We start from the raw sequence: 26502 nt of genomic DNA, 5'->3' as shown, positions 1-26502 counted from the left end.
GGTTCAAATGGCTCTGAGCACTATGGGACTCAACATCTATGGTCATCAGTCCCCTAGAACTTAGAACTACTTAAACCTAACTAACCTAAGGACAGCACACAACACCCAGCCATCACGAGGCAGAGAAAATCCCTGACCCCGCCGGGAATCGAACCCGGGAACCCGGGCGTGGGAAGCGAGAACGCTACCGCACGACCACGAGATGCGGGCACATTTGGATCGCTATGGTAACAGAATCACCTTTAGTGACGGAACATGGATGCACCATTACGAGCCGGAGAGAAAACGGCATAGTATGGAATAGAAACATCCACAATCACACAGCAGAAAAAAGTTCAATGCCCAACTATCTGCAGGAAAACTGATGCTTACCGTTTTCTGGGACATACAAGGCCCAGTACTGAAACATTATAAGGAGAATGGTCCAACAATAAACAGTGCGCGTTACAGTGAGATGGTTACTGACAGGATGAAGCCTGCAATTCGAAGCAAACGTCGAGGACTACTGTCTAAGGGTGTTGCGTTGCCGCACGACAACGTCCGTCAACATGAACTGTATTGAAAAATGATGTTAAAGTGTTGTCCTATTTGTACTGCAATAAAAAGTATAGTTACTAGTAAATTCCGAGTAATTTTTGACTTACCCCCGTACCCAGACTCAGCGGAAGACTTCGTTTTGTATCCCTTGGGAAGAATATGAATTTTTTGTGCCTACTCAGCGGACATATTACTATGATGTGACTATCACTTCAAGACAATTTGACTTGGTCGTAAATCCAGGTCTTTTCTGATTTACGTCAGCATTCAGTCTGACTGAGATGTCTCCCACAACTGTGATGATGTATATCCACTTACCTCATCGCTCCCACCCGGCTCTTTGGCATGTGGTGTCTTGACGAAAGACAGGAAGAGATGTTTGCACAGCTCCTCGGGGGTTTCTGCTTCCAGGTATGTGTCCATAAACAGCCTGAAGCCCTCGAAGTCGATATCCTGTAACAATAAAAATTAACACATGTGGGAAACCTCCGTGATAGAACATCATGTCTCAACTGAAGCATCGGATTTGTAAGTGTTGTCAGATGAAAACGAGATAGACAGAGAAAAGTAAATAAACTGTTTATTATTTAAAAAATAATCGCCGTAAGTACTAATACGTTTATTTCAGTGTGACATCAAGAAGTCAATGCCTCCATGAAAAAATTCTGCGGTTGCCGTCCGCTGTGGCCGAGCAGTTCTGGGAGCTTCAGTCCGGAACCACGCTGTGCTACGGTCGCAGGTTCGAATCTTGCCTCGGGCATGGATGTGTGTGATGTTCTTAGGTTAGTTAGGTTTAAGTAATTCTAAGTCTAGGGGACTGATAACCTCAGCTGTTAAGTCCCATAGTGCTTAGAGCCATTTGAACCATTTGATTTGTTTGCCGTTGTCTACGAAATAGTTATTGTGCCCAGGTATGCACCTCTTCGTCCGAAACAAATCGACGGCCACGAATATCTTCCTTTAGGGCTCCAAAAATATCGAAATCGTATGTGGAGAGACAGGGACTGAATGGAGGATGTGTAAGAACTTCCCAGCGAAACTTGTGCAACGTAGTCGAAACATCCTTTGCAACATGTGTAAGAGCTTCCACAGGTTGAAAAGGCGTCAGTCGGGATTAGCCGAGCGGTCTGAGGCGCTGCAGTCATGGACTGTGCGGCTGGTCCCGGCGGAGGTTCGAGTCCTCCCTCGGACTTGGGTGTGTGTGTTTGTCCTTAGGATCATTTAGGTTAAGTAGTGTGTAAGCTTAGCGACTGATGACCTAAGCAGTTAAGTCCCATCAGATTTCACACACAAAGGCGTCAGTGAAACCACCCCTTCCCACGTGGGGTTGATTCCCTCACATTTATCGGTCGAAAACGACATTACGCAGAGTAATGAGCAACAGCATGACGATCTTGACAACCTTTGACGTTGCTGACCCTCCGGACGATTCAACGCTTCCGTAAAGATATCGTAGGGCAGCAGCCTCAGTGGACGAGATCGTATCCCCTTGGAGGGCAATACGACTGCAGTTTTTGCTGTAACGTTCAGGGTGGAATCATTAGCGACCGCTCAAAACCATTCGACGAAATTTGAACGCGATCCATAGCAAGAAAGGGTGCTTTTGCTTTTGCAGCCCTCTTCTTTCGTGACCTCCTGTGACGTTATAACTGGGGGGGGGGGGGGGAGGGTGCAACACTGACACACTCTCCGTGCCACCCGCCCACATTTTTTTGAGCACATTAAAAACGTACCTGTATAGAGACAAACTGTGATGGAGTCCTACGCGCTTGCAGACAGGTACCCCCTTGATACTCCTCTGACTCCGCGTGCCTTCAGTGTGCTACGTTCTGTGTTCAGTGAGCGCATTACGTCGGAGTTAACTGAATTCGAACGTGGGAAAAATATATGTTTTCGTATGGTAGGTGTTCCCGCAACCAAGGGAGCGGTAGGGTCTGGTGTTTCTAGAGGCGTACTATCGAAGATTTATACAGCATATAGGGAAAGTCCAAAAAAATCATCGACTATGTCACAACGAGAACGAAAGTGTGTGTTGAGTGATCGTGACAGACGCTCATTGAAGAGGACTGTGACGAAAAATAAGACGACAGCAGCAAACGTCGCTAGCGGACTAAATGTCGCACTCGAACCCCGTCAATACCAAAACAACACGAATGGAGATCCATCAGCTGGGGTCCGCAGCTCGTGGTCGTGCGGTAGCGTTCTCGCTTCCCACGCCCGGGTTCCCGGGTTCGATTCCCGGCGGGGTCAGGGATTTTCTCTGCCTCGTGATGACTGGGTGTTGTGTGATGTCCTTAGGTTAGGTAGGTTTAAGTAGTTCTAAGTTCTAGTGGACTGATGACCATAGATGTTAAGTCCCATAGTGCAACGATCTATTGATACGTAATCAGCATGGTTTTAAAAAACATCGTTCTTGTGCAAAGCAGCTAGCTCTTTATTCGCACGTAGTAATGGCCGCTATCGACAGGGGATCTCAAGTTGATTCCGTATTTCTAGATTTCCGTAAAGCTTTTGACACCGTTCCTCACAAGCGACTTCTAATCAAGCTGCGGGCCTATGGGGTATCGTCTCAGCTGTGCGACTGGATTCGTGATTTCCTGTCAGGAAGGTCGCAGTTCGTAGTAATAGACGGCAAATCATCGTGTAAAACTGAAGTGATATCAGGTGTTCCCCAGGGAAGCGTCCTGGGACCTCTGCTGTTCCTCATCTATATAAATAACCTGGGTGACAATCTGAGCAGCTCTCTTAGGTTGTTCGCAGATGATGATGTAATTTACCGTCTAGTAAGGTCATCCGAAGACCAGTATCAGTTGCAAAGCGATTTAGAGAAGACTGCTGTATGGTGTGGCAGGTGGCAGTTGACGCTAAATAACGAAAAGTGTGAGGTGATCCACAAGAGTTCCAAAAGAAATCCGTTGGAATTCGATTACTCTATAAATAGTACAATTCTCAAGGCTGTAAATCAACTAAGTACCTGAGTGTTAAAATTACGAACAACTTCAGTTGGAAAAACCATCTAGATAATACTGAGGGGAAGGCGAGCCACAGGTTGCGTTTCATTGGCAGGACACTTAGAAGATGCAAGTCCACTAAAGAGGCAGCTTACACTACACTCGTTCGTCCTCTGTTAGAATATTGCTGAGCGGTGTGGGATCCTTACCAGGTGGGATTGACGGAGGACACAGAAAGGGCGCAAAAAAACGGCAGCTCGTTTTGTATTATCACGTAATAGGGGAGAGAGTGTGGCAGATATGATACGCGAGTTGGGATGGAAGTCATTAAAGCAAAGACGTTTTTCGTCACGGCGAGATCTATTTACGAAATTTCAGTCACCAACTTTCTCTTCCGAATGCGAAAATATTTTGTTGAGCCCAACCTACATAGGTAGGAATGATCATGAAAATAAAATAAGAGAAATCAGAGCTCGAACAGAAAGGTTTAGGTGTTCGTTTTTCCCGCGCGCTGTTCGGGAGTGGAATGGTAGAGAGATAGTATGATTGTGGTTCGATGAACCCTCTGCCAAGCACTTAAATGTGAATTGCAGAGTAAGCATGTAGATGTAGATGAAGAATCTAGGTTTGTGTTACTTCTTCGCAATATATATGACGAATTAACAACCGTGATGGTCAAATCAGAAAAACAGTCGTCCTTCCAACGAACAATTCGAGAAGTGAACAGCAGCAGTGGAGGAGAGGGCGGAAGGAGGGAGGCGTAGGAAAACTGACGTGCATGACGTACCCCTGCCAAGCACCGTATATAGGCGTGATTGGGTGGATTAGAATATCACTTTAATTTCCAGCATGAATTTCCGCTCTGCGTCGGTGTGTGTGCTGATTTTCAATTTTGATCTTACTGGTAGATCAAAACTGTGTGCCCCACCGGGACTTGAAACAGGGGACTGGAAGTTTGGAAGGTAAGAGATGAGATGCTGGCGGAAGTAAAGCAGTGAGTGCTGGTAGTGAGGATAGCTCAACGGATTAGTTGCCCTCCTACAAAAGAAAAATCGAGTGAACAGATCAATGATGAACTTGAACGGACGCCATTGGGACGTAGGCCCTGAATAAATGCAACGATCAAAATGAGATAAAAAAAAGGCCGTAGAGCTCTTGCTCGCGAAAGGCAAAGGTCCCAGGTTCGGGTCCGGTCCGGTACACGGTTCTGACCTGCCATAAAGTTTCATCCATGTACTTTGTTTCCTCTAACGCACAGTTTCGTCTGTGAGCCACTTTAAAATGTTTCCGCAAGAAATCCATCTAAATGGCCTTGCTTAATTCCGAGGTGTGTCTTCGTTCCGACGAAGATCCTTGCAATTGCTGTCGTAGATTGTCATTGGTGCTTATACTGAAATTTAGTTTTCGACGGAACCTATCAGTTAATCTTTTTTAGTCGCCAGAACGATGCCTCATATAGCGCTCGCGTTAATTTTCGACGCCACAGTAACATCGCTAACAATTCTGTAGCCATTGTAGAAGCGCTCAGAGTCCTAACGCCGTTCTGAGTCATCGAGTTGCTACGCAGAGCTGACGCAATTAATGAGCTAAGTGAAGGTTTGCATGTACATAACCCAGTATGCTATTGTACATGCAGGTGGTATATTACATCACCACTGCTCAAGGCATGTTTTTTAAGTTTGAGCACCCAACTACATTTTAAAATTTATGACCAACATTAAGTTTTGACTGTATTCCAAGTAGGTCTATGTCCGTTTGATAGGTTATACTATACGCTTGAAAATATTTGTATTGCTGTGGGTTGTCCAGCCGGTTGCAGCCGCATACGAAACGCGATATTTCGACAACGTACCAAATCCAAATGTGTGTGAAATCTTATGGGACGTAACTGGTAAGGTCATCAGTCCCTAAGCTTACACACTACTTAACCTAAATTATCATAAGGACAACACACACACACCCATGACCGAGGGAGGACTCGAACCTCCGCCGGGACGACACGTACCTCTCCGTCATCTTTAACTGATACCTGAAGAGTGGCCATATGTGTTACATCGTGTTTCGTACATCCGGCTGGACACCTGAGAGCAAGGAAAGCTTAAGATCACAAATTAAAATAGTTGCACAGCTGAACCTGTGCATTAGTGAAAAAGACAAAAGACAATTTCGGACAGTTCGGAAGACTACTGTCTTTCAAAAGTCTTATTTCGGCTGTGGACTTCATTGCGCCTAAAGGAATAGAAATAATTCTGGGTTAGTTAAGTGCACAAGGGAAAGGGGAAGAGTAGCAGACTTAACGAAAGTATCAAGCAATGGAGTACGTCGACCGAAGTGAGTGTAAACTGGTTTGAGAAGTGTACAGAAACCTATAACGTGGTGTAGCTGTGGAACAAAGAGGGACCGACGTCAACCTTATGGAGCCTCAGAGGACAGAAGTGAGAGTGTCAGCATTATTGCAGGCCATTTGTACTGCGGGACACGTCTGCACCCGCCGGCTGCCGTGCTCAATACTTCCTGCGGCGTCCGCTGCGGCATCGCCGTATCACAGCCCGTGACGTCACAGACGCGCGTCCGCCCGCGCCAGCCTCCTGGCGACTGCTGAGGAATGGGGAGACAGCAACAGATATACAGGCGACACGCAGCATCATTCTCACTCGGTACAATGATGGTGTTATTGTTGTTCAGTCTAATGTCTGGTTTATACATAACGTAACTACTGCGCATGACGGGGGGAGGGAAGTGTACGTCGTTCCACCATTATCAGTTTTCATCCCTATTCCATTCGTGTATTTAGCGACTATCTAATAGCCTCTCTACGCACCCGAATTCTGCTATTTCTTTCTCATAAGTCAGAACCCCTACGCGACACAGACCTGGTTGTTGCAGGATAATGGTCGCACAACGTTTTTCCAATATAGGTTCTCTAAATTTACGAAACATGGTTTCGCGAGAACTAAGTCTTTCTTCCAAGGATTCTCATATAAATTCCCCGAGAATTTCTGTTACACTAACGTATGCCTATACCGACCTGTTACGATCCTGGCAACGCATTTCTGAATTCGTTCGATGTTTGTTGTCATGTGCACTTGGTGAGGACTCCATACACTGAAACACTACTCTACAAGTGATCGCACAACCGTCTTGTAAGCATCTTTTTTTTTTACTGATGCACGGAACACTCCCAGAACCATTCCAACAAAGCTAAGTTTCCCATTCGCCTTTCCTATTACTTATTTGACGATTTGACGTGATCGTCCCATTTCATATGGTTTCTCAGTATTAACCCTACATATTGATATGATATAACGACTGAAGATGTTCTGAAGATGTTCACCACTAATCTTGTAATCAGATTGTGTATTATATTCTGTATGAAACTGGGGACCTAGAAACGACGGAGAGGCTTCGTCCCGCCGTAGCCCTCAGTAGTTCACAACCCCACAACAGGCTACAGTAGTGCATCCACCCCACCGCCGCCCCACACAGAACCCAGGGTTATTGTGCGGTTCGACCCCCAGTGATGTGCGAGCAATACTTTTCTTTATGTGGTGGGTGAATGTTTTCCTCCACGACGAGTGTTCATCACAGACAAGGGTATCGTCAGGCGTGACCCAGGGAAATATGATGGGGCCGCTGTTATTTTCTATATATGTTAATGATATGGCAGACAGGGTGAGCAATAAACACTCCTTCATATCTGCATGGCTACTGCTATCTTCATTCAGTTGAAACTGCTTTCGTTATTCAAGTCTCAGTGTTACTCTACATATTTATCTCGCACTACACTTCAGTAGCAAACTGATGACACCTAGTTGTCTCACGGATGTGTCCTATTAACCGGTCCCTTCTTTTAGTCAAGTTGTGACACCTATTTCTTTTCTCCCCAATTCGCATCAGTACCTCTTCCTCAGTTATCCAATTAACCGATCCAATCCTCAACATTTTTTACTAGAAAAAAATTTCTAAAGCTTCTATTATCTTCTATATAAAACTACACACTAGATATACAGCCTCAGAGAATATTTCCCATTACTCTTTTTCAGCAATACATTTCTATCTGTTCGCATTCTGTTTTTATACCCTTTCTGCTTCACCCAACGTCAGCTATTTTGGTACCCAAATATTAGAACACATCTACTACTTTTGGTGCTTCATTTCCTTATCTAATGCTTTCAGTAGTGCCCAATTAAACTCGCCTACTTTACTCTTGTTTACCTTTATGTTCTACCCTCTTTTCAAGACACTATCCGTTCCGTTAAACTGCTCTTCGTAAGACCTTTCCTGTCTCTCCGACAGAATTACAATGTCATCGACAAACCTCAAAGTTTTTATTTCTTCTCCTCGAATTTTAATTCCATAACCAATTTCTTCTTTGTTTCCTTTACTACTTGCTCAAAATACAGATTGAATAACGTCTAGGATAGGCAGGCTTCAATTGCGTCTCAGTCCCTTCTCATCTACTTCGTGTCTTTCTATAGTTACAACTATCGCGCGATGCAATGAAAGAGGGCATTATTAATAACACTCTGCTCCACACATTCCACATGAAATTGCGAAGATGAGTCTACGAAAATTGTTTTGATTTTATGAAAGAATCATAGATACGGGAAGATATCGTCTACGGGCCTAATCGATTCCGTATCGTTATATTTCTAGATGTTATTAACGCCAGTCCCTAAAAAAATATTTCAAATGGCTCTAACCACTATGGGACTAACATGTGAGGTCATCAGTCCCCTAGACTTAGAACTATTTAAACCTAACTAACCTAAGGACATCACACACATCCATGCCCGAGGCAGGATTCGAACCTGCGACCGTAGCAGTCGCGCGGTTCCAGACTGAAGCGTCTAGAAGAGCTCGGCCACAGCAGCCAGCTGCCAATCCTCAAAAGTGTGCTTAATCAGATTGTGTGCCGATGGAATATGCTCTGAACTACGGGTAAACGTCTAGATTCGGATGTTTTGTTAGAAACCACACAACGCGTAATAACTAACGTGAACTCAAGTAGTGACAGCGATATTTTGTACTACATTCCCTAAGGAATGTGATAGGCCTTTGCCCATCTCCTTGTACACAATATTATCAAAAGTATCAGGACACCTACTAGTGGATGTTAATGTGGGGTATGTCCACCCTTCACCTTTATAACGTCTTGAACTTCGTTGGGGACTCTTTCAATGACGTGCCTGACTGTCTGTGTTACTCAAGAGCTGAAAGCAGAGAAAGTAGTGATGCTGGATCCTGCGACAAAGTGGACGATCTAAAGGATTTCCAATGGGTACAATTTGGGACTCCGAGCAGGCCAATCCATTTCAGGAATGTTATTGATAGTCACGAGGTCTGAGGCGCCTTGTCACGGTCCGCGCGGCTCCCCCGTCGGAGGTTCGAGTCCTCCCTCGGGCATGGGTGTGTTCGTTGTCCTTAGCGTAAGTTAGTTTAAGTAGTGCTTAAGGCTAGGGACCGATGACTTTAGCAGTTTGGTCCCATAAGACCTTACCACAAATTTCCAAATTTTCAATGTTATTGACCATAAACCATTGGCTCACTGATGCCGCTTTATGACAACCTGCATAGTCATACTCAAACGGTCGTTGTTTCCGAACTGTTCCTTTACTGTACGCAGCACACAATGTTCTAAAAGGTGTTCATTTACTTCCTCGTTTAGCGTTTTCTTACGCTCAGTAAGAGGACCGCAATCTAAGCATGAAAAACGTTCACCAGATCTAAACCATTCAATCGGACTGCCACAGGGCATAGCGTGATTCATGACTCCAAATCACTCTTTTCCAATATTTAACTGTCCAGCAGCGTTCCTCTTTATACCTGTTGAAGCGTCGCTAAGGCCAGGAGATGCTAGACCATTCAAAAAATGGTTCAAATGGCCCTATGGGACTTAACATCGGAGGTCATCAGTCCCCTACAACTTAGAACTACTTGAACCTAACTAACCCAAGGACAACACACACATCCATGCCAGAGGCAGGATTCGAACCTGCGTCCGTAGCGGTCGCGCTTTTCCAGACTGAAGCGCCTAGAACCGCTCGGCCACAACGGCTGGCGCTAGACCATTGTACCACATTCTTTCTAACTTCTTGAACACAGTCATTGTGCTAGATGGACTTCGGGATTCAGTGCAGTGGCACTTCGGAATTCAAGAGTGATTCCTTCCGCTGATTTCATGAGAGTCTTTAGAACCACCCTCAGCAGTGTTCAACGATTCCTGCCCGGTAGTACATGAGCTTCGTTTATCAGTGGCTGTTCCTTCGCTTTTCAAGTTCTCAATCACATCAACAGTCGAATTCGGCAGCCTTAGAAAGGTTGAAATGTCCCTTATGAATTTGTTACTTGGGTGATATCCAATGACTACTCCACATTGGGTGTCACTGAGCTCTCCTGATCGACGCTTTCTGCTGTTACTGCTTCGCTACTGACAACACAGTACTCTTCGCCTCCTTTTACACTGGCAGATCCACCTCTCGTGAAACCTAGTGATAAATTCCACGCTACATGGGAGTGCCCGGACAGTTTCGATCAGATTGTGTGTATAAATTCTTTTAGGACACAATATGGGCAGCCGTTTTAGATCGTTTGCAAATGACGCAGTTGTTTATCATTCAGTGAATATAACATGGATTGAAAAGAATGACTAAATTATTCAGGAAAGATAAGCAAAATGAACAAAATACTTTCATCCCTTTAAAGGAAAACACTGGTCGCTTTTAGGCGCTATAAGTGGTATAGGACTGCCACCAGACTGTCAAATGTCCCACCACCGCTAACCCAAGTCACGACAGCCAAGTGACGTGTATGTGATAGCCGGTTGCATGGCATCAGCAGAGCAAGATGAGTCGACGTGGAGATGAATTGGAATGGCAGAAAGGAGTGCCCATGACCTCAACGTGAACGATGCTGCTCCATTTGTCGGTTGCCAATGTCGAATGTCCAACGTGTCTACGAGGAATGGTGTTTCACTCACAGCCATGTAACTCAGTGTAAGAACGGTGACCGTAAATGGTTCCTGACCCACAGGGATAGGGGACGAGTGGCACCCTTGTAAATGACCACTAGTCTTAGACCAGACACGTATTGCTGCTGTCAGTGAATGAAGTTCCATGTCAACCAGTTTCCGTGCGAATATTGGTGATGGCTACTGCACGCAATGGAGATTTGGAATCAAATATCTCGTAAAAGAGGCACATTAAGACGCATGTCCTCAGTGGACCAAACAACACAAGCTGACTGAAGGCGTGTAGCTTGATGGTAGGGGTCGTCATTTTGTCTTTTTTCAAATGACGGTAAATGAGGCTTTTAACCCCTAGAATGTTGAGGATTTAATTCAGACTGGAGTTGGTTCTGTGGTGTTTTGGGTGTATTCTCCGTACCATGACGTGGACCCACTCATTCAGCTCTTTGTGAACATGCCAATGTCTTAACTTAATAAAATTAATATTTATTACATTTGAGAGTGATACAATTATTATTTTAATCATTTAAAGTGTAAGTTTATTAAAATATAGGTGTTTAGGACCGATGATTGAAAACTTTTCCCACCCTTGAAGTTTTAAAAGTGGGGGATACATTTATTTCCAGTTTACAAGACCGGCGTTTTCTTAAACTATTAAAACTAATTTTTATATTCTCGGTTCTTACTTCTTTATTGGTTTATTTTGCTGGTGTTTATGTTTTTTCTTATAAACATAAACATTAGTGATGGTTTTGTTGAGATTAGAGTCTACTGTCCTTTCTTTATTCTAATTATTATTTTTCTTATTGAATTTGATGATTACTTTTTTCCTGATACTAAAATGTAGACTTTCACGGCCGGAAATATCATGTCCATGATAAATGGTTCAAATGGCTCTGAGCACTATGGGACTCAACTGCTGAGGTCATTAGTCCCCTAGAACTTAGAACTAGTTAAACCTAACTAACCTAAGGACATCACACACATCCATGCCCGAGGCAGGATTCGAACCTGCGACCGTAGCGGTCTCGCGGTTCCAGACTGCAGCGCCAGAACCGCGCGGCCACTTCGGCCGGCTCCATGATAATTATCCGGGCTGTTATGCCGTGGTCGGTTGATGAATTTTGTCTCAATTCCCAACGTTTCGTCTCCGACTGCGGGAGACATCTTCAAGGGGGTCCGTAGGTCGATGGAAGGTCCAACACACCCACTGGCTCGCTACTGACTCTCAGTCAGGAGACATGCCAATGAAACATTACCCGATGTCCACCCTTCCGACGACTTGAGTTATGCCATCAAGTCAAGGGCGCACTCTTCAAATATTTACCGCAGTAATCACACTGGACAGTGATGTTTCCTCCAGGCAAGGTAAATGCGCTTTGGCATTGTCTAGCGCTCCAACTATGATTCACGCACCCAACGTTCGTAATTCTTCAAATGGTTGCCTATATCCAACCTGACATCCCACAACAATTCTGCACTTATTTCTGAAACACCCAGTATACAGTATGATACGAAGTTTCTCTTGAGATGGTATAGCCGTCAAACGTCAGAGCAGTAATCGCACTGCAAACAAGGAACCGGCTCGTGAGAGACTCCCGGAGCAAGCGATAGCAGACGAGGTGGGAGTGAAGAGGGGGAGGGGGTGGTGGGGGTGGTTGGAGAGGCCAGCGGTGCGCACGACACTTCAGTCGAGAGGGGAAAACCTATAACAAGCCGAGCAGCGGCGCTACCCTTCTCTCACGAGAGCACTTCGCGCAAAGCGCGAAACAAAGGAGTGGCGTGTCTCCCCAGCACATCTCGTCTCCGGTGTCCAGACACTGTGGACGGCAAGGGCAGCGAGGAGAAGGAATACAAACTTCGGAGAGCTGTCCGCTAGCGAACCTTCCTGGAAAACCGTGCATCCTCTACTAGTAGGAAGTTTGCTATGGCACCAGACGACAGACAACAGAGGCAACAGTTGTCTTCATGGACATTTGAAATCCCACGATCGGCATCACTTATATTGCGAGCAGCGCGGGACCCGTAGCAAATGCTAAGAAAAGGCCCTTTCTCTGCCTTAGGTATCAAAGTATACGACCAAAAATAATAAAGCACTTTACTTTAGTCCCAGAACGATATGTACATTTTCTTGGATGGTTATTGTCATATAAACATCTAAAACATAAATCCTTTTCGCACCATAAGAAAATATAAACGCTACCTTAGTGCAACCACATACACGTTATTTTATCTAGTGACGGCGAAATTTGCCGACAGGGAAACGAGACGCATTGAAGAATAAGGTAAATTTGTTTGTTTTGTTTATATACGCTGCGAAATTTTAGAAAAGCTTCTATGTGCAACGTATAAAACAATGTAGGTATCAGTTATCGGTTTTTGACCTGATAAAATGTTATCGTTATAATTCATTGCCGGCCGCTGTGGCGGAGCGGTTCTAGGAGCTTCAGTCTGGAACCGCGCGACCGCTACAGCCGCAGGTTCGAATCCTGCCAAGGGCATGGATGTGTGTGATGTCCTTAGGTTAGTTAGGTTTAAGTAGTTCTAAGTTCTAGGGGACTGATGACCTCAGATGTTAAGTCCCATAGTGCTCAGAGCCACTTGAACCATTTGAATAATTCAACAACTTCCGAATACACTAAAGATTTTTTTGCCGCTGGTATACCAGATGTGAATTTCACATTTTGAAACCACCCATACAGTGGTGGGTTACTGGGTGCCAGGTCTTACACAGTGCCACCATTCACCCCGGTGGACCCTGGTTTGTGAAAATGTAACGAAAACAATTTCTCGAGAAACACTAAATCATTAAAATAATATTAGTTCACCCAGTAGCCCCGTAGCATAGTGGCTAAGTCTCTAAGCTCGTAAGCTAAAGATTGCGTGATCAGTACTTACAGATGGGTAAGTTGATTTTAAATATCAATCTGTTCTCCAATTTACTTTCTGATCCTAGAATCCCTCATTTCAGTCATTGTATAAACTTATTTTGCACAGACTTAATGGAGTGAATTTATATTGTGGAGTACATGGCGTCGCCATTTCAAGTCCGAGAGCAAACGGCAAAGCCAACGGTTGAACCATCCCACATCTCCCCCACCAAATAAATCCACAGTTGCTTATGTAAGTTCCGGTAGGTCATGATGACCTCCTTCCTCGACTGCAGGGGTCCTTTTTTCGAGTTCCTCAAGCGTGAAACTACAATCAATGCCCAGCGCTATGAAGACATTTTGTAGAAAGTGCGACGCGTCATAAATTCAAAACGCCCAGGAATGTTGTCGGATGGCAACATCTTGTTGCACGGTAATGCACGCCTCCACTCTCCCCAACTGTGAAAATGGACGAAGGCCACGCTTCAGCGATTTCGCTGGGAAACATTACAACTTCCTCTGTGCAGCCCGCCTCTTTCACCGTGTGATTTTCACACGTATGGTGACCTGAAGAAATACATGTTTCGACGTCGGCTTCAGTTGTACGAGGAAGTGCAAGAGATGGTGTTGTTGTGAGTCCGTCAGCGGCTGACAGCATTCTAAGAAACAGAAATTGATCGTCTCGTCTCCCAGTGAGATAAATATCTTAACGCTTGTGGTGATTAGTTTTGAATGTAACCAATCTATGGTTGTGTTGTGGTGGGTGTTCGATTTTCATTTGACTGCTCCTCATACTTCGAAAGCCATCATACAGTGCATGGCGGAGGGTACCTTCTACCACTGTTAGTCGTTCCATTTCCTGTTCTGGTCGCAAATGGAAAACTACTATCTGTATGTTTCCTTAGGAGGACTGATTTCTCTTATCTTTTCTTCGCGGCCCTTAGCATGATGCACATTGGTGTCGTTTTACAATCTGTCACAAATGGCGGTCTCTTAACTATCTCAGTCGTGTTTCTCGAAAAGGACGTCTTCTCTCCTTCTCGGTTCCCCCACTGAGTTCACGGAACATTTCTGTAATAATCTCGTGTTGATCAAACCTACCTGTAACAAATCTAGCAGCACACCTCTGAACTGCTTCGATGTCTTCCTTGAATCTGACCTGGTATGGATCCCATACTCCCACGCATTATTCAAGAATTCGTCGTACAAGTGTTCTGCATGCGGTCTCCTTACAGATAAGCTACACTTTCCTGGAAGCCTCTCAATAAACAGAAGTCGATCATTCGCCTTCTCTCCAGCCAATCTTATGTGCTCGTTCCATCTCAATCGCTTTCCAACATTACGCTTAAATATTTAATTAACGTAACTGTCAAGCAATACGCCACTACTACTGTATTTGAACGTTGCAATATTGCTTTTCTTACCCACCTTCATTCATGGACAGGATGTACGGATTAGAAGAAACATTTGTTTATGTTCAAATGTGGGTGAAATCTTATGGGACTTAACTGCTAAGGTCATAAGCTTACACACTACTTACCCTAAATTATCCTAAGGACAAACACACACACCCATGCCCGTGAAGGGACTCAAACCTCCGCCGGGACCAGCCGCACAGTCCATGACTGCAGCGCCTTAGACCGCTCGGCTAATCCCGCGCGGCAAACATTTGTTTATATTTCACTATCTGTTAAGTAATGTGACTTTATTTGTTCAACGATGTACACAGGAGCTCAAATATTTTTTCGCATGATGGTACAATTCAATAAGCGCGCTGTTTGCAGCTAAACAGATATGGAAACGGTACTCCAGTTCTTGCAACATGTTCATAAGCATGACAGGTGTTATCTACCAGATTCCGAATCCTTGTTGTGTAAAGAAAGTCCGTGATAAGCTCCCATGCACTGAAATACAGTAAGTCAGATCGGGAGACCGAGGGGCCATGACAATGGGACTCCTCCACCACCCTCTCCCTTTCGATCCAACGCTCAGGAACGTCTGACAGAGAAATTTGGTAACATCTCCATGATAGTGGGGGGAGGGGAGGAGGCACCATCCTGCTGGAAAATGAGTCGGGAGGCATCTGTGGAACTGCAAAGTTCGCCAGCATGTTGTGATAGGTGTTAGCTTTCACTGGCGCGCATGTGACATGCGATTCAGCGCCGTTCATGAAATGGTGAGGATGAAATCTTGGATAGTGTATACATCGATTGCGTATTTACGCATCAACATAAAATGTAGAGTTCTTTCGTTATAAGTATTTGCTTCTGCGTACCTCTAGATAGTACAGGCTGTACACCATTTGCCCACATTCAGGGCAAGTTACCTTTCATCACACAGACTGCAGCTAACCCTATTTGTCAGAGTCTGTATGTATACAGAGAACAAGAACGATCCTATTACACTGCCTTGGGATAATCCTGGCTATATCGTTGTATCTGACGGACATTCGCTGCCCAAGACAACGTGTTGATCTCTATTGCTTCAAAAGTCTTGGAAACATTCACCTATATGAGAACTTATTACTTATGCTCGGGGACTTTGTTAATAGTGATTTTCTATGCAACGGATTCAAAACTGATGATGTTGATTACTAAGAAGTGAAAATCTGTCATGGCAGTACTTATGTGACCCGAAGCTGAGAAATGTGGATTTAGCAACTAGTTCGGCAACCCACATGCAATGGAAATATTTTATACATCGTAAGACCTAAGTGGATAAAAAGGCCTCTGGAGTAGACAAAACTTCCTCAGAATTGCCGAAATCCTTGAGAAAGCCTGTCATGAGAAGATTATTCCACCCAGTGTGCAAGATATAGTAGAGAGGCAAAATTATTTCAGACTTCAGGAAAGAATGGCCGTGCGGTTCTAGGCGTTGCAGTCTGGAGCCGAGCGACCGCTACGGTCGCAGGTTCGAATCCTGCCTCGGGCATGGATGTGTGTGATGTCCTTAGGTTAGTTAGGTTTAATTAGTTCTACGTTCTAGGCGACTGATGACCTCAGAAGTTAAGTCGCATAGTGCTCAGAGCCATTTGAACCATTTGAACTTCAGGAAAAATATAATAATTACAATTCCAAAGAAGGCAGATTCTGACAGGTGTGAACATTATCAAACCATCGGTTTAATAAATCATGGCTGCAAAATTCTAAAATGATTTATTTACAGAATAATGAAAAGGAAAATCGCGAGGCACTACTGGCACTACAATTTATGTTAGGACATAGGTTGACGAAAGGCAAACCTACGTTTATGGCATTTTTGAATAGCCTTTGACAGTGTTGGCTGGACTACATACTGAATTACTGAAGTAGAAGAGATAAAATACAGGGATCGAAAAGTTATTTGCAATTTGTGCAGAAACAAGACTGCAATATGAGCCGAAGGACGTGAAATGGAAGCCATAGCTGAGAAGGGAGTGAGACAGTGCTGTAACCTATCCCAGATGTTATTCAGTTTGTACGTTGAGCAAGCTGTGAAAGAAACAAGGAGAAATTTGGAAACTGAATTAAAGTTTAGGAAGAAGAAATGAAATATGGTGGTTTATCGGTAACATAACTGTCCCAGAGGAAGTAAAGGACTTCGGAAAATAGTTCAGCAGAAGTGGTAGATAGTGTCTTGAAAACGTTTATAAGGGGGACATCAACGACAGTGAAACAAGGATAACGGAATCTTGTCGAATTAAACAACACGACACTGAGGGAATTATATTACAAAATAAGACACTGAAGGAGTAGACGAGTTTTGCTATTTGAGGAGCAAAATAACTGACAATGGGGGAACAGGATACAAAACACAGACTTTAAATAACAAGAATTTTTTTTAAAAAATATAGTATTTTGTTATGTAATATACATGTACGTGCTATGACGTCTTTTCGGAAACAGTATGAGTATAGTGTAGCCTCGAACCGAAGGGAAACGCGGACAGGAGATAGTATAGACAAAAATAGAAGACAATATTATTATATTTGATGCTATAAAATTACGATAAATATGAGCCGCATAGATATGTCAGATAACGAGGAAGTACTGATTCGAATTGCTGAGAAAATAAATTTATGGCACAACTTGTCTAAAGGAAGAAATCTGTTAGTAGTAGATATGTCGAGGCATCAAGTATTACTAAATGTTGTACTAAAGTGAAGTGCGGGAGTCAGTGGCAAGCAGGTTCAAATGGATGTAGCGTGTAACAATTTAGCAGAGATGATGGGATTTGCGCAAGATACACTATCGAGAACAGCTGCATCAGACCAATTTTCGGACCAAAATATCAACAACAACAATCCCTTGTATTTCTTCATTACGGATTGTTGGTAATTTTTGTCCTTTATTCGCCTCCAGATGCCGGTGTCCGACTTTAACTTCGAAGTACTGTATCCTTCTCCCGTACAGAAGAATACGGCACGTACGGCGGACTGTCACTATTGCAGGCGCGGTCGGCCGACGTCTATTTTAAGCGCCATTGGTGCTGGTCTGCTGTATTTCGAGTTGTTGTACACAGCGTTGTAGTTGGTAGCTGCGATGCGACGTGAGGAGAGGGTCGGCGGCTAGTTTATTTTTCGTGGCGTGCTCCCGTCTAGCCGACGACCAGCTGCAGCGCACCGGGTCGCTTCTTCGTTTTATGAACGCTCGCCACACCACCAGCTAACATTTTATTTATTACGATCGCGGGCCCTAACCAGCTGCTAAAGTCATTGCGCTACATTCTTGCAAGTCACAAAAATTCATACACTCAAAAGGATTCTGTGTGACTTGGGTAAGTACAGAGGGAAAATAATTTGTCGTCTCCGGGAGACATGACGTAAATACAACGTAACACTGCCTCTAACTTTGATAATGGTCTCAGATCGACGACAAAAAGAGTCCACAAGTTTTGTTTTGGTATGTCATACCCAGCTTGTAATGGTACTTGAATTACGTAACCATTATGGTACCTCACCTGAACCTCTCGATACCAGTAATATGCTACTGTTTCTGTAAAGTAGTTTACATATTTCTGAGACAACATTCACATTTGATTTCATTTGTGATACATCGATATGTTTATATTGCAATGATATTATTCTTATGTGTATTCTTTCTTTTGTCACTATGATCTTTGACGTACTTGTAACTCTGATATTTGGGCGCGTAAGCGATTGTTAGTTAGTTGTTAACTTGTTAGAGAGTCGGACCTTGAAAAAGTCAGGCGTTGGACGTCATGTTGGAAAGACGCATAACTTAGTCCGCTTATAAAATGTGAACTTTAACAGTGACTGTGAGAGAGATGTTTTCAAGTATGTTTTGTATTGTGAAGTGATGTTTGTGTGTCACGTGATATTGCAATAAAAGCAATTAAAAGGAAGTGTAACTTAAATTCGGAGTACTGATCTTTTTTTTTTTTTTTACATCACTATTGTGCTAACTTTGAAAGGTTTAATCTCCAAGAACGGTTTGAGAAGCGCATCTACGAAACTTTTGAATATAGCAGAATAAAACCTAGGCCTCTTTGCATCCGAGCTTGCAATCATAACCACCTAGATTTTCAACGATTGAGCCATGATTTTACGAAGCTGGGAAACACAAAAAGATGAGTGCCTAATTTTTTGATTATTACATGAAATGACTTTATTAACTGTGCTCTAATGACACCTGCCACATAATATGACTGTTGTTGCCCGAAAATGCAGTATTTAGCAGCGTGAACAACACCACAATCGTTGTTAAATGCTGAACTTTGTTGTGGTAGGGTTGTTAGAAGCTGAAGCCACTCATTGATTATTAGATGTAGCAGAGCTACCAAATTGCGTAGGTATTGATTGTCAGTTGCAGTTCTTGATTGTTGTTGCCCATGGTCTGAAAACGCATGTGACCAAGCTGCAGTTATTTAGCGGGCCAGTGGAAGTACTATCAGGTGTTTGAGTGTTCGACCAGCACAAAGTATGCGTTTAAGGTTGTGGATACGGCATTTGTCATACTGGTTGGTTGTTAGTGTTTAACGTCCCGTCGACAACGAGGTCATTAGAGACGGAGCGCAAGCTCGGGTTATGGAAGGATTGGGAAGGAAATCGGCCGTGCCCTTTCAAAGGAACCATCCCGGCATTTGCCTGAAACGATTTAGGGAAATCACGGAAAACCTAAATCAGGGTGGCCGGAGACGGGATTGAACCGTCGTCCTCCCGAATGCGAGTCCAGTGTGCTAACCACTGCGCCACCTCGCTCGGTTTTTGTCATACTGGAAGAAGCGAGTGTCCACAGCATACTTATCATGAATTTGTAGAACAAAGGGCAAAACTTCTCCGATAAGTTAGATTTGTGACAAGGTGCGGCTTTACAGCTGTCAAATAATTGTGAAACTTCATTGTAGATGACCCTCAGCTTTTTGTTTTTATGTTCGGTGCTACTGGTTTCAATCAGAAGGGCATTATCAAGGCGAAGAAAAGCACAATCAGCTTGTCACTACAACATATGAAGTGTACAACTGCCGCGCGGGATTAGCCGAGCGGTCTCAGGCGCTGCAGTCATGGACTGTGCGGCTGGTCCCGGCGGAGGTTCGAGTCCTCCCTCGGGCGTGGGTGTGTGTGTTTGTCCTTAGGATAATTTAGGTTAAGTAGTGTTAAGCTTAGGGACTGATGACCTTAGCAGTTAAGTCCCGTAAGATTTCACACATATTTGAACATTTGAGTGTACAACTTCGCTGTAGGTAGAAAAACACAGTTTCTGATACAATAAATAATCTCCGAAAGACACAGATATGCAGGAGACGCACAAAAGCCGATCATACATGTAAAAAAAAAGAAAACATTAAAAGCATGATCATCTTGTGTTGTGTCTCCTAGATATCTATGTCTTTTGGAGATTATTTACTGTAATGGAAGCTATGTTTTTCTACCTACATCGAAGTTGTTCACTTCAAGTTCTATAGTGACAAGTTGGTTACGCTTTGCTTCGGCTTCATAATGGTCTGCTAATCGAAACTTGTAGCACTGAGCGTAAAAATAAATAGCTGATGATAATCTACAATGAAGTTTCACAATTCTTCGAGAAGGTTTGAATGAAATATGCTGGTTCGTTTTCACGGTAACCTGAAAGAGCGGGCTGAAGTCGTGGTGCGATAAACACCCAGAAAACATCACAGAACCACCTCCTGCCTGAAACACACCCTCCACACACTGCGAGTCAAACGCCTTATTGGCCATTCGTATATTCGACGCCATGAATCATTTGAAAAGAAACGAAATCGCGACTCATCAGTCGACACTACACGTCTATAGTCGTCCCATGGAAGACGCGAAGCCTTATGTGCCGATGTGAGCAATGGCCTTTGAGACTACCCCTTTCCGAATGCCCTAGGTTCACTAAAAGCAGTAACTGCTGTCGGGTTTGAAGCCGATTGTCATTGGCAGGGAGTTACACTCATCTCCGGTCCTTGTTGGTTAGAATCTTTTTTCCGTCACTAGTCTTACGCCATCTTACATCGCTGAGTTGTACACCAATCCACTTAGACACGTGTTTGTACACCAACTCATCTCCATGTCAACATACCTTACTGTGCTGTTCCCGCACAACCGACTGTCTCATAGACATTACTTCACTGCCGTGAAGGATGGAGGATCATACGACCGCCTCGTATCAATTACCCACCAAGTTCAAAAATGGCTCTGAGCACTATGGGACTCAACATCTTAGGTCATAAGTCCCCTAGAACTTAGAACTACCTAAACCTAACTAACCTAAGGACATCACACACACCCATGCCCGAGGCAGGATTCGAACCTGCGACCGTAGCAGTCCTGCGGTTCCGGACTGCAGCGCCAGAACCGCTAGACCACCGCGGCCGGCTACCCACCAAGTTCAGCGCTCTAAAGTGACCAGGCTTAGGGGGCTGACCGGTGAGGTTATCTAATTTTGTACTTATCCTTCCACCACGGAATTCATGCAGCCAGATGCAAACCACGTTAACATGCAACAAAATTTACGAAAAACTAAAACCTAATTTCAGAAACAGATCATCACAATTTAGTTTTCATGTAAGGGTGAAACCAATTTGCTTTGCCAGTCATGTAACGGTATTCCGAGCGTCATTTGCTTTAGAATACAATCAGTGCTATTTAGGTATACCACCCTTGTTAAAAAAAAAGTATCTTGCCGCAAATTAATTATGTCTGGGCTATGTCACAGGAGATTAGATCAGCAAATGAGACACTTTCAGTCGTAAATCAGTTTTGCTCTTTGGGAAGCAAAATAACTGATGATGGTCGAGGTAAGGAGGATATAAAATGTAGACTGGCGATGGCAAGAAAAGCACTTTTGAAGAAGAGAAATTTGTTAACATCGACCATAGATTTAAATGTCGAGAATTCCTTTCTGAAAGTACGTGTGTGGAGTGTAGCCATGTATGGAAGTGAAACATGGACGATAAACAGTTTAGACAAGAAGGGAATAGAAGATAGAACGCCTCGAGCCGTTTACCTCACAACTCTAGATATCTGGGGTTCTATTCGAGTTTCGATTGCCTCGGTATCTGGTGACTGCTGTCGGTACTATTGCTGCGAGGCGTCATAGAGTTATTAACGTACTGTGCAATATCTTCCAGGGTGGAGGTCATACGTAAACACAGTAACTAATCCATACATATTATAAAAATGTATGTATGTATGTATGTATGTGTATGTGTGGTGTGTGTATGTACGTTCCACATACCACTGGACCGATTTCAACCAAACGTGATACAAAAATACCTTACTGCTAGGCGACAATCGCTATGGGGTTAAGATCCACACACCTATCAAACGGGTGGGGGTGAAAAAGTATTGTAGCCCGCGACGCATGAATTCCCAGACTCTATCCAGCTAGTATTTATGAATGAGAGCAGTCAGCGACTTGTTAGAAACTTTCCACGTAATTTCAAACACTTACGAAATTTTTTCTCGCTGCATCCCCACAAAATGATGAAAGAAAAAATTTTTATTGCTTACTAGTTTTCCGCTGTTCGTAAAGTAAAAGTACCGCATGAGGCATGACGCTGTAATTTATTACTTTTTTTACTACTAACTGTATCCGTGACACATTTTACAGACAATATGCACAAATGCCACTGAATTTAAGGGCAAAATAAAATAATTCCATGACATGTAGTTAAGGAGGTACGACGTCGTAAACAATGAGTTGCTTGAAAAACTGCCGCTTCATGCATGACGTTTAAATATATTATTTCTTTGCTACTAACTCTGTTCGCAATAAATTTCACGGACAGTATCCACATATGCCGCTGAATGTACCTACAATACTATATCACTGTACGAGACCTAGCTCCGGAGATATGACAACATAAACAATAAGCACAAGGCCAGATATAGCTTGGCTATCAACAAATTAGCAGGACACGCCGGGTTTTTCCGCTAGTAAATAAATAAAAGGATGCAATCACGTTTCAGATCAATTCTCTAGCTTTCGTTCGTCCCGCGATCTAGTGACATCTGTTGGTACTTTCTCCACGTTGGGCCTTGCCACTGTAATTTATTCTTGAGAACCCAATCTCTATTAGTTTAATATGATTTATTTCGTTTATTAGGGATTTAATTCTTAATCAACCATCGTCCTTTAGATTTTTGGGGCCGGCAGTGCAAAATATGTCATTTAATGACATGATTGTTATGAACAATAGCCAGCTACACTGCTATGTAAAACGTTTATATTTTATATCATTGACGATGAGATCATTTCGGCATATTGCCACCATCAAGTGCTCCGTAAATACATAAGTAACCGATTGTCTTAATATAACTGTCAGTATCTATTATCTGAAAAGCTATAATACATCATTAAAGTGTTTTTACCTTACATGTAAGATCGTTGCTATCATGTCCTGTCTTTTTTAGAAGTATTACTTTCTCCAAGGTGTACACTGGAGAGGTATATCGGATTTTAGTTGGTTTCCATGTATGCTACTTTTCTGACAACTTGGATAACAGTGGATCAGCGATATTACATGTTTACATAGTTACCATTATAAATATTTGAAGTGTGAAATTCAGTTGTTTTTCATAATTTTTGCAGTACGTTTAAGTTACGCTCTTTTCTTTAATACGTGATGGTTCAGGCAACTTTTGTATTCCTTTCTCTTAATTTATAGACAAAGAGATAAGAGATTAATGGTAGTGTGGTGCTTCATTCAAATGGTTCAAATGGCTCTGAGCACTATGGGACGTAACATCTGAGGTCATCAGTCCCCTGGAACTTAGAACTACGTAAACCTAACTAACCTAAGGACATCACACACATCCATGCCCTTGGCAGGATTCGAACCTGCGACCGTAGCGGTCGCGCGGTTCCAGACTGAAGCGCCTAGAACCGCTCGGCCAAGCAGGCCGGCTGGTGCTTCATGTTGCGAACAGAATTGTCGAGCGAGTTGCTAACTTTTTCTTAATTAAATATTTTTTTTGCATATTAAACATTGGAAGCTTGCATAGTAATTGTGTATAGTTAAGTTGTGGTCTTCAGTCCTGAGACTGGTTTGATGCAGCTCTCCATGCTACTCTATCCTGTGCAAGCTTCTTCATCTCCCGGTACCTACTGCATCCTACATCCTTCTGTATCTGTTTAGTGTATTCATCTCTTGGTCTCCATCTACGATTTTTGCCCTCCACGCGGCCATCCAATACCAAATTGGTGATCCCTTGATGCCTCAGAACATGTCCTACCAACCGATCCCTTCTTCTAGTCAAGTTGTGCCATAAACTTCTCTTCTCCCCAATCCTATTCAATACCTCCTCATTAGTTATACGATCTACCCATCTAATCTTCAGCATTCTTCTGTAGCACCACATTTCGAAAGCTTCTATTCTCTTCTTGTCCAAACTAGTTATCGTCTATGTTTCACTTCCATACATGGCTACACTCCATACAAATACTTTCAGAAACGACTTCCTGACACTTAAATCTATACTCGATGTTAACAAATATCTCTTGCTCAGAAACGCTTTCCTTGCCATTGTCAGTCTACATTTTACATCCTCTCTACTTCGACCATCATCAGTTATTTTGCTCCCCAAATAGCAAAACTCCGTTACTACTTTAAGTGTCTCATTTCCTAATCTAATTCCCTCAGCATCACCCAACTTGACTACATTTCATTATCCTAGTTTTGCTTTTGTTGATGTTCATCTTATATCCTCCTTTCAAGACACTATCCATTCCGTTCAGCTGCTCTTCCAGGTCCTTCGCTGTCTCTGACAGAATTACAATGTCATCGGTGAACCTCAAACTTTTTATTTCTTCTCCATGGATTTTAATACCTACTCCAAATTTTTCTTTTGTTTCTTTCACTACCTCCTCAATATACAGATTGAATAACATAGGGGAGAGGCTACAACCCTGTCTCACTCCCTTCCCAACCACTGCTTCCCTTTCATGTCCCTCGACTCTTATAACTGCCATCTGGTTTCTGTACAAATTGTAAATAGCCTTTCGCTCCCTATATTTTACCCCTGCCACCTTCAGAATTTGAAAGAGAGTACTCCAGGCAACACTGTCAAAAGCTTTCTCTAAGTCTACAAATGCTAGAAACGTAGGTTTGCCTTTCCTTAATCTAGCTTCTAAGATAAGTCGTAGGGTCAGTATTGCCTCACGTGTTCCAATATTTCTACGGAATCCAAACTGATCTTCCCCGAGGTCGGCTTCTACCAGGTTTTTCCATTCGTCTGTAAAGAATTCGCGTTAGTATTTTGCAGCTGTCACTTATTAAACTGATTGTTCGGTAATTTTCACATCTGTCAGCACCTGCTTTCTTTGGGATTGGAATTATTATATTCTTCTTGAAGATTGAGGGTATTTCGCCTATCTCATACATCTTGCTCACCAGATGGTAGAGTTTTGTCAGGAATGGCTCTCCCAAGACCGTCAGTAGTTCTGATGGAATGTTGTCTACTCCCGGGGCCTTGTTTCGACTCAGGCCTTTCAGTGCTCTATCAAACTCTTCACGCAGTATCGTATCTCCCATTTCATCTTCATCTACATCCTCTTCCATTTCCATAATATTGTCCTCAAGTACATCGCCCTTGTATAGACCCTCTATATACTCCTTCCATCTTTCCGCTCTCCCTTCTTTGCTTACAACTGGGTTTCCATCTGAGCTGTTGATATTCATACAAGTTGTTCTCGTTTCTCCGAAGGTCTCTTTAATTTTCCTGTAGGCAGTATCTATCTTACCCCTAGTGAGATAAGCCTCTACATCCTTACATTTGTCCTCTAGCCATCCCTGCTTAGCGATTTTGTACTTCCTGTCGATCTCATTTTTGAGACGTTTGTATTCCTTTTTGCCTGCTTCACTTACTGCATTTTTGTATTTTCTCCTTCCATCAATTAAATTCAGTATCTCTTCTGTTACCCAAGGATTTCTACTAGCCCTCGTCTTTTTACCTACTTGATCCTCTGCTGCCTTCACTACTTCATTCCTCAAAGCTACCCATTCTTCTTCTACTGTATTTCTTTCCCCCATTCCTGTCAATTGTTCCCTTATGCTCTCCCTGAAACTCTGTACAACCTCTGGTTCTTTCAGTTTATCCAGGTCCCATCTCCTTAAATTCCCACCTTTTTGCAGTTTCTTCAGTTTCAAACTACAGTTCATAACCAATAGATTGTGGTCAGAGTCCACATCTGACCCTGGAAATGTCTTACAATTTAAAATCTGGTTCCTAAATCTCTGTCTTACCATTATATAATCTATATGAAACCTTTTAGTATCTCCAGGGTTCTTCCATGTGTACAACCTTCTTTCATGATTCTTGAACCAAGTGTTAGCTATGATTAAGTTATGCTCTGTGCAAAATTCTACCAGGTGGCTTCCTCTTTCATTTCTTAGCCCCAATCCATATTCACCTACTACGTTTCCTTCTCTTCCTTTTCCTACTGTCGAATTCCAGTCACCCATGAGAGCTAGTTGGCATTTAAACTTGTACTACTGTAGTAGGCGTGGGCTTCGTGTCTATCTTGGCCACAATAATGCGTTCACTATGCTGTTTGTAGTAGCTTACTTGCACTCCTATTTTTTTTATTCATTATTAAACCTACTCCTGCATTACCCCTATTTGATTTTGTATTTATAACCTTGTATTCGCCTGACAAAAAGTCTTGTTCCTCCTGCCATCGAACTTCACTAATTCCTACTATATCTAACTTTAACCTATCCATTTCCCTTT

General features: G+C 43.2%; 1 protein-coding gene across 1 annotated transcript in view; it reads right to left on the bottom strand.

Moving 5' to 3' along the window:
- Window positions 1–26502, bottom strand: part of LOC126184040 (diacylglycerol kinase 1-like) — a 462137-nt gene that overhangs the window by 150858 nt on the left and 284777 nt on the right. The window contains exon 4 of the mRNA XM_049926397.1: window positions 856–990. Within this exon, the coding sequence (XP_049782354.1) occupies window positions 856–990 (135 nt within the window). The remainder of the gene's footprint in view (window positions 1–855; window positions 991–26502) is intronic.

This window comes from Schistocerca cancellata, chromosome 4 (assembly GCF_023864275.1).
Source record: "Schistocerca cancellata isolate TAMUIC-IGC-003103 chromosome 4, iqSchCanc2.1, whole genome shotgun sequence".
Taxonomy (NCBI): domain Eukaryota; kingdom Metazoa; phylum Arthropoda; class Insecta; order Orthoptera; family Acrididae; genus Schistocerca; species Schistocerca cancellata.
The sequence above is the reverse complement of the archived record's forward strand: the minus strand, read 5'-3'. Positions and strand labels throughout refer to the sequence as shown.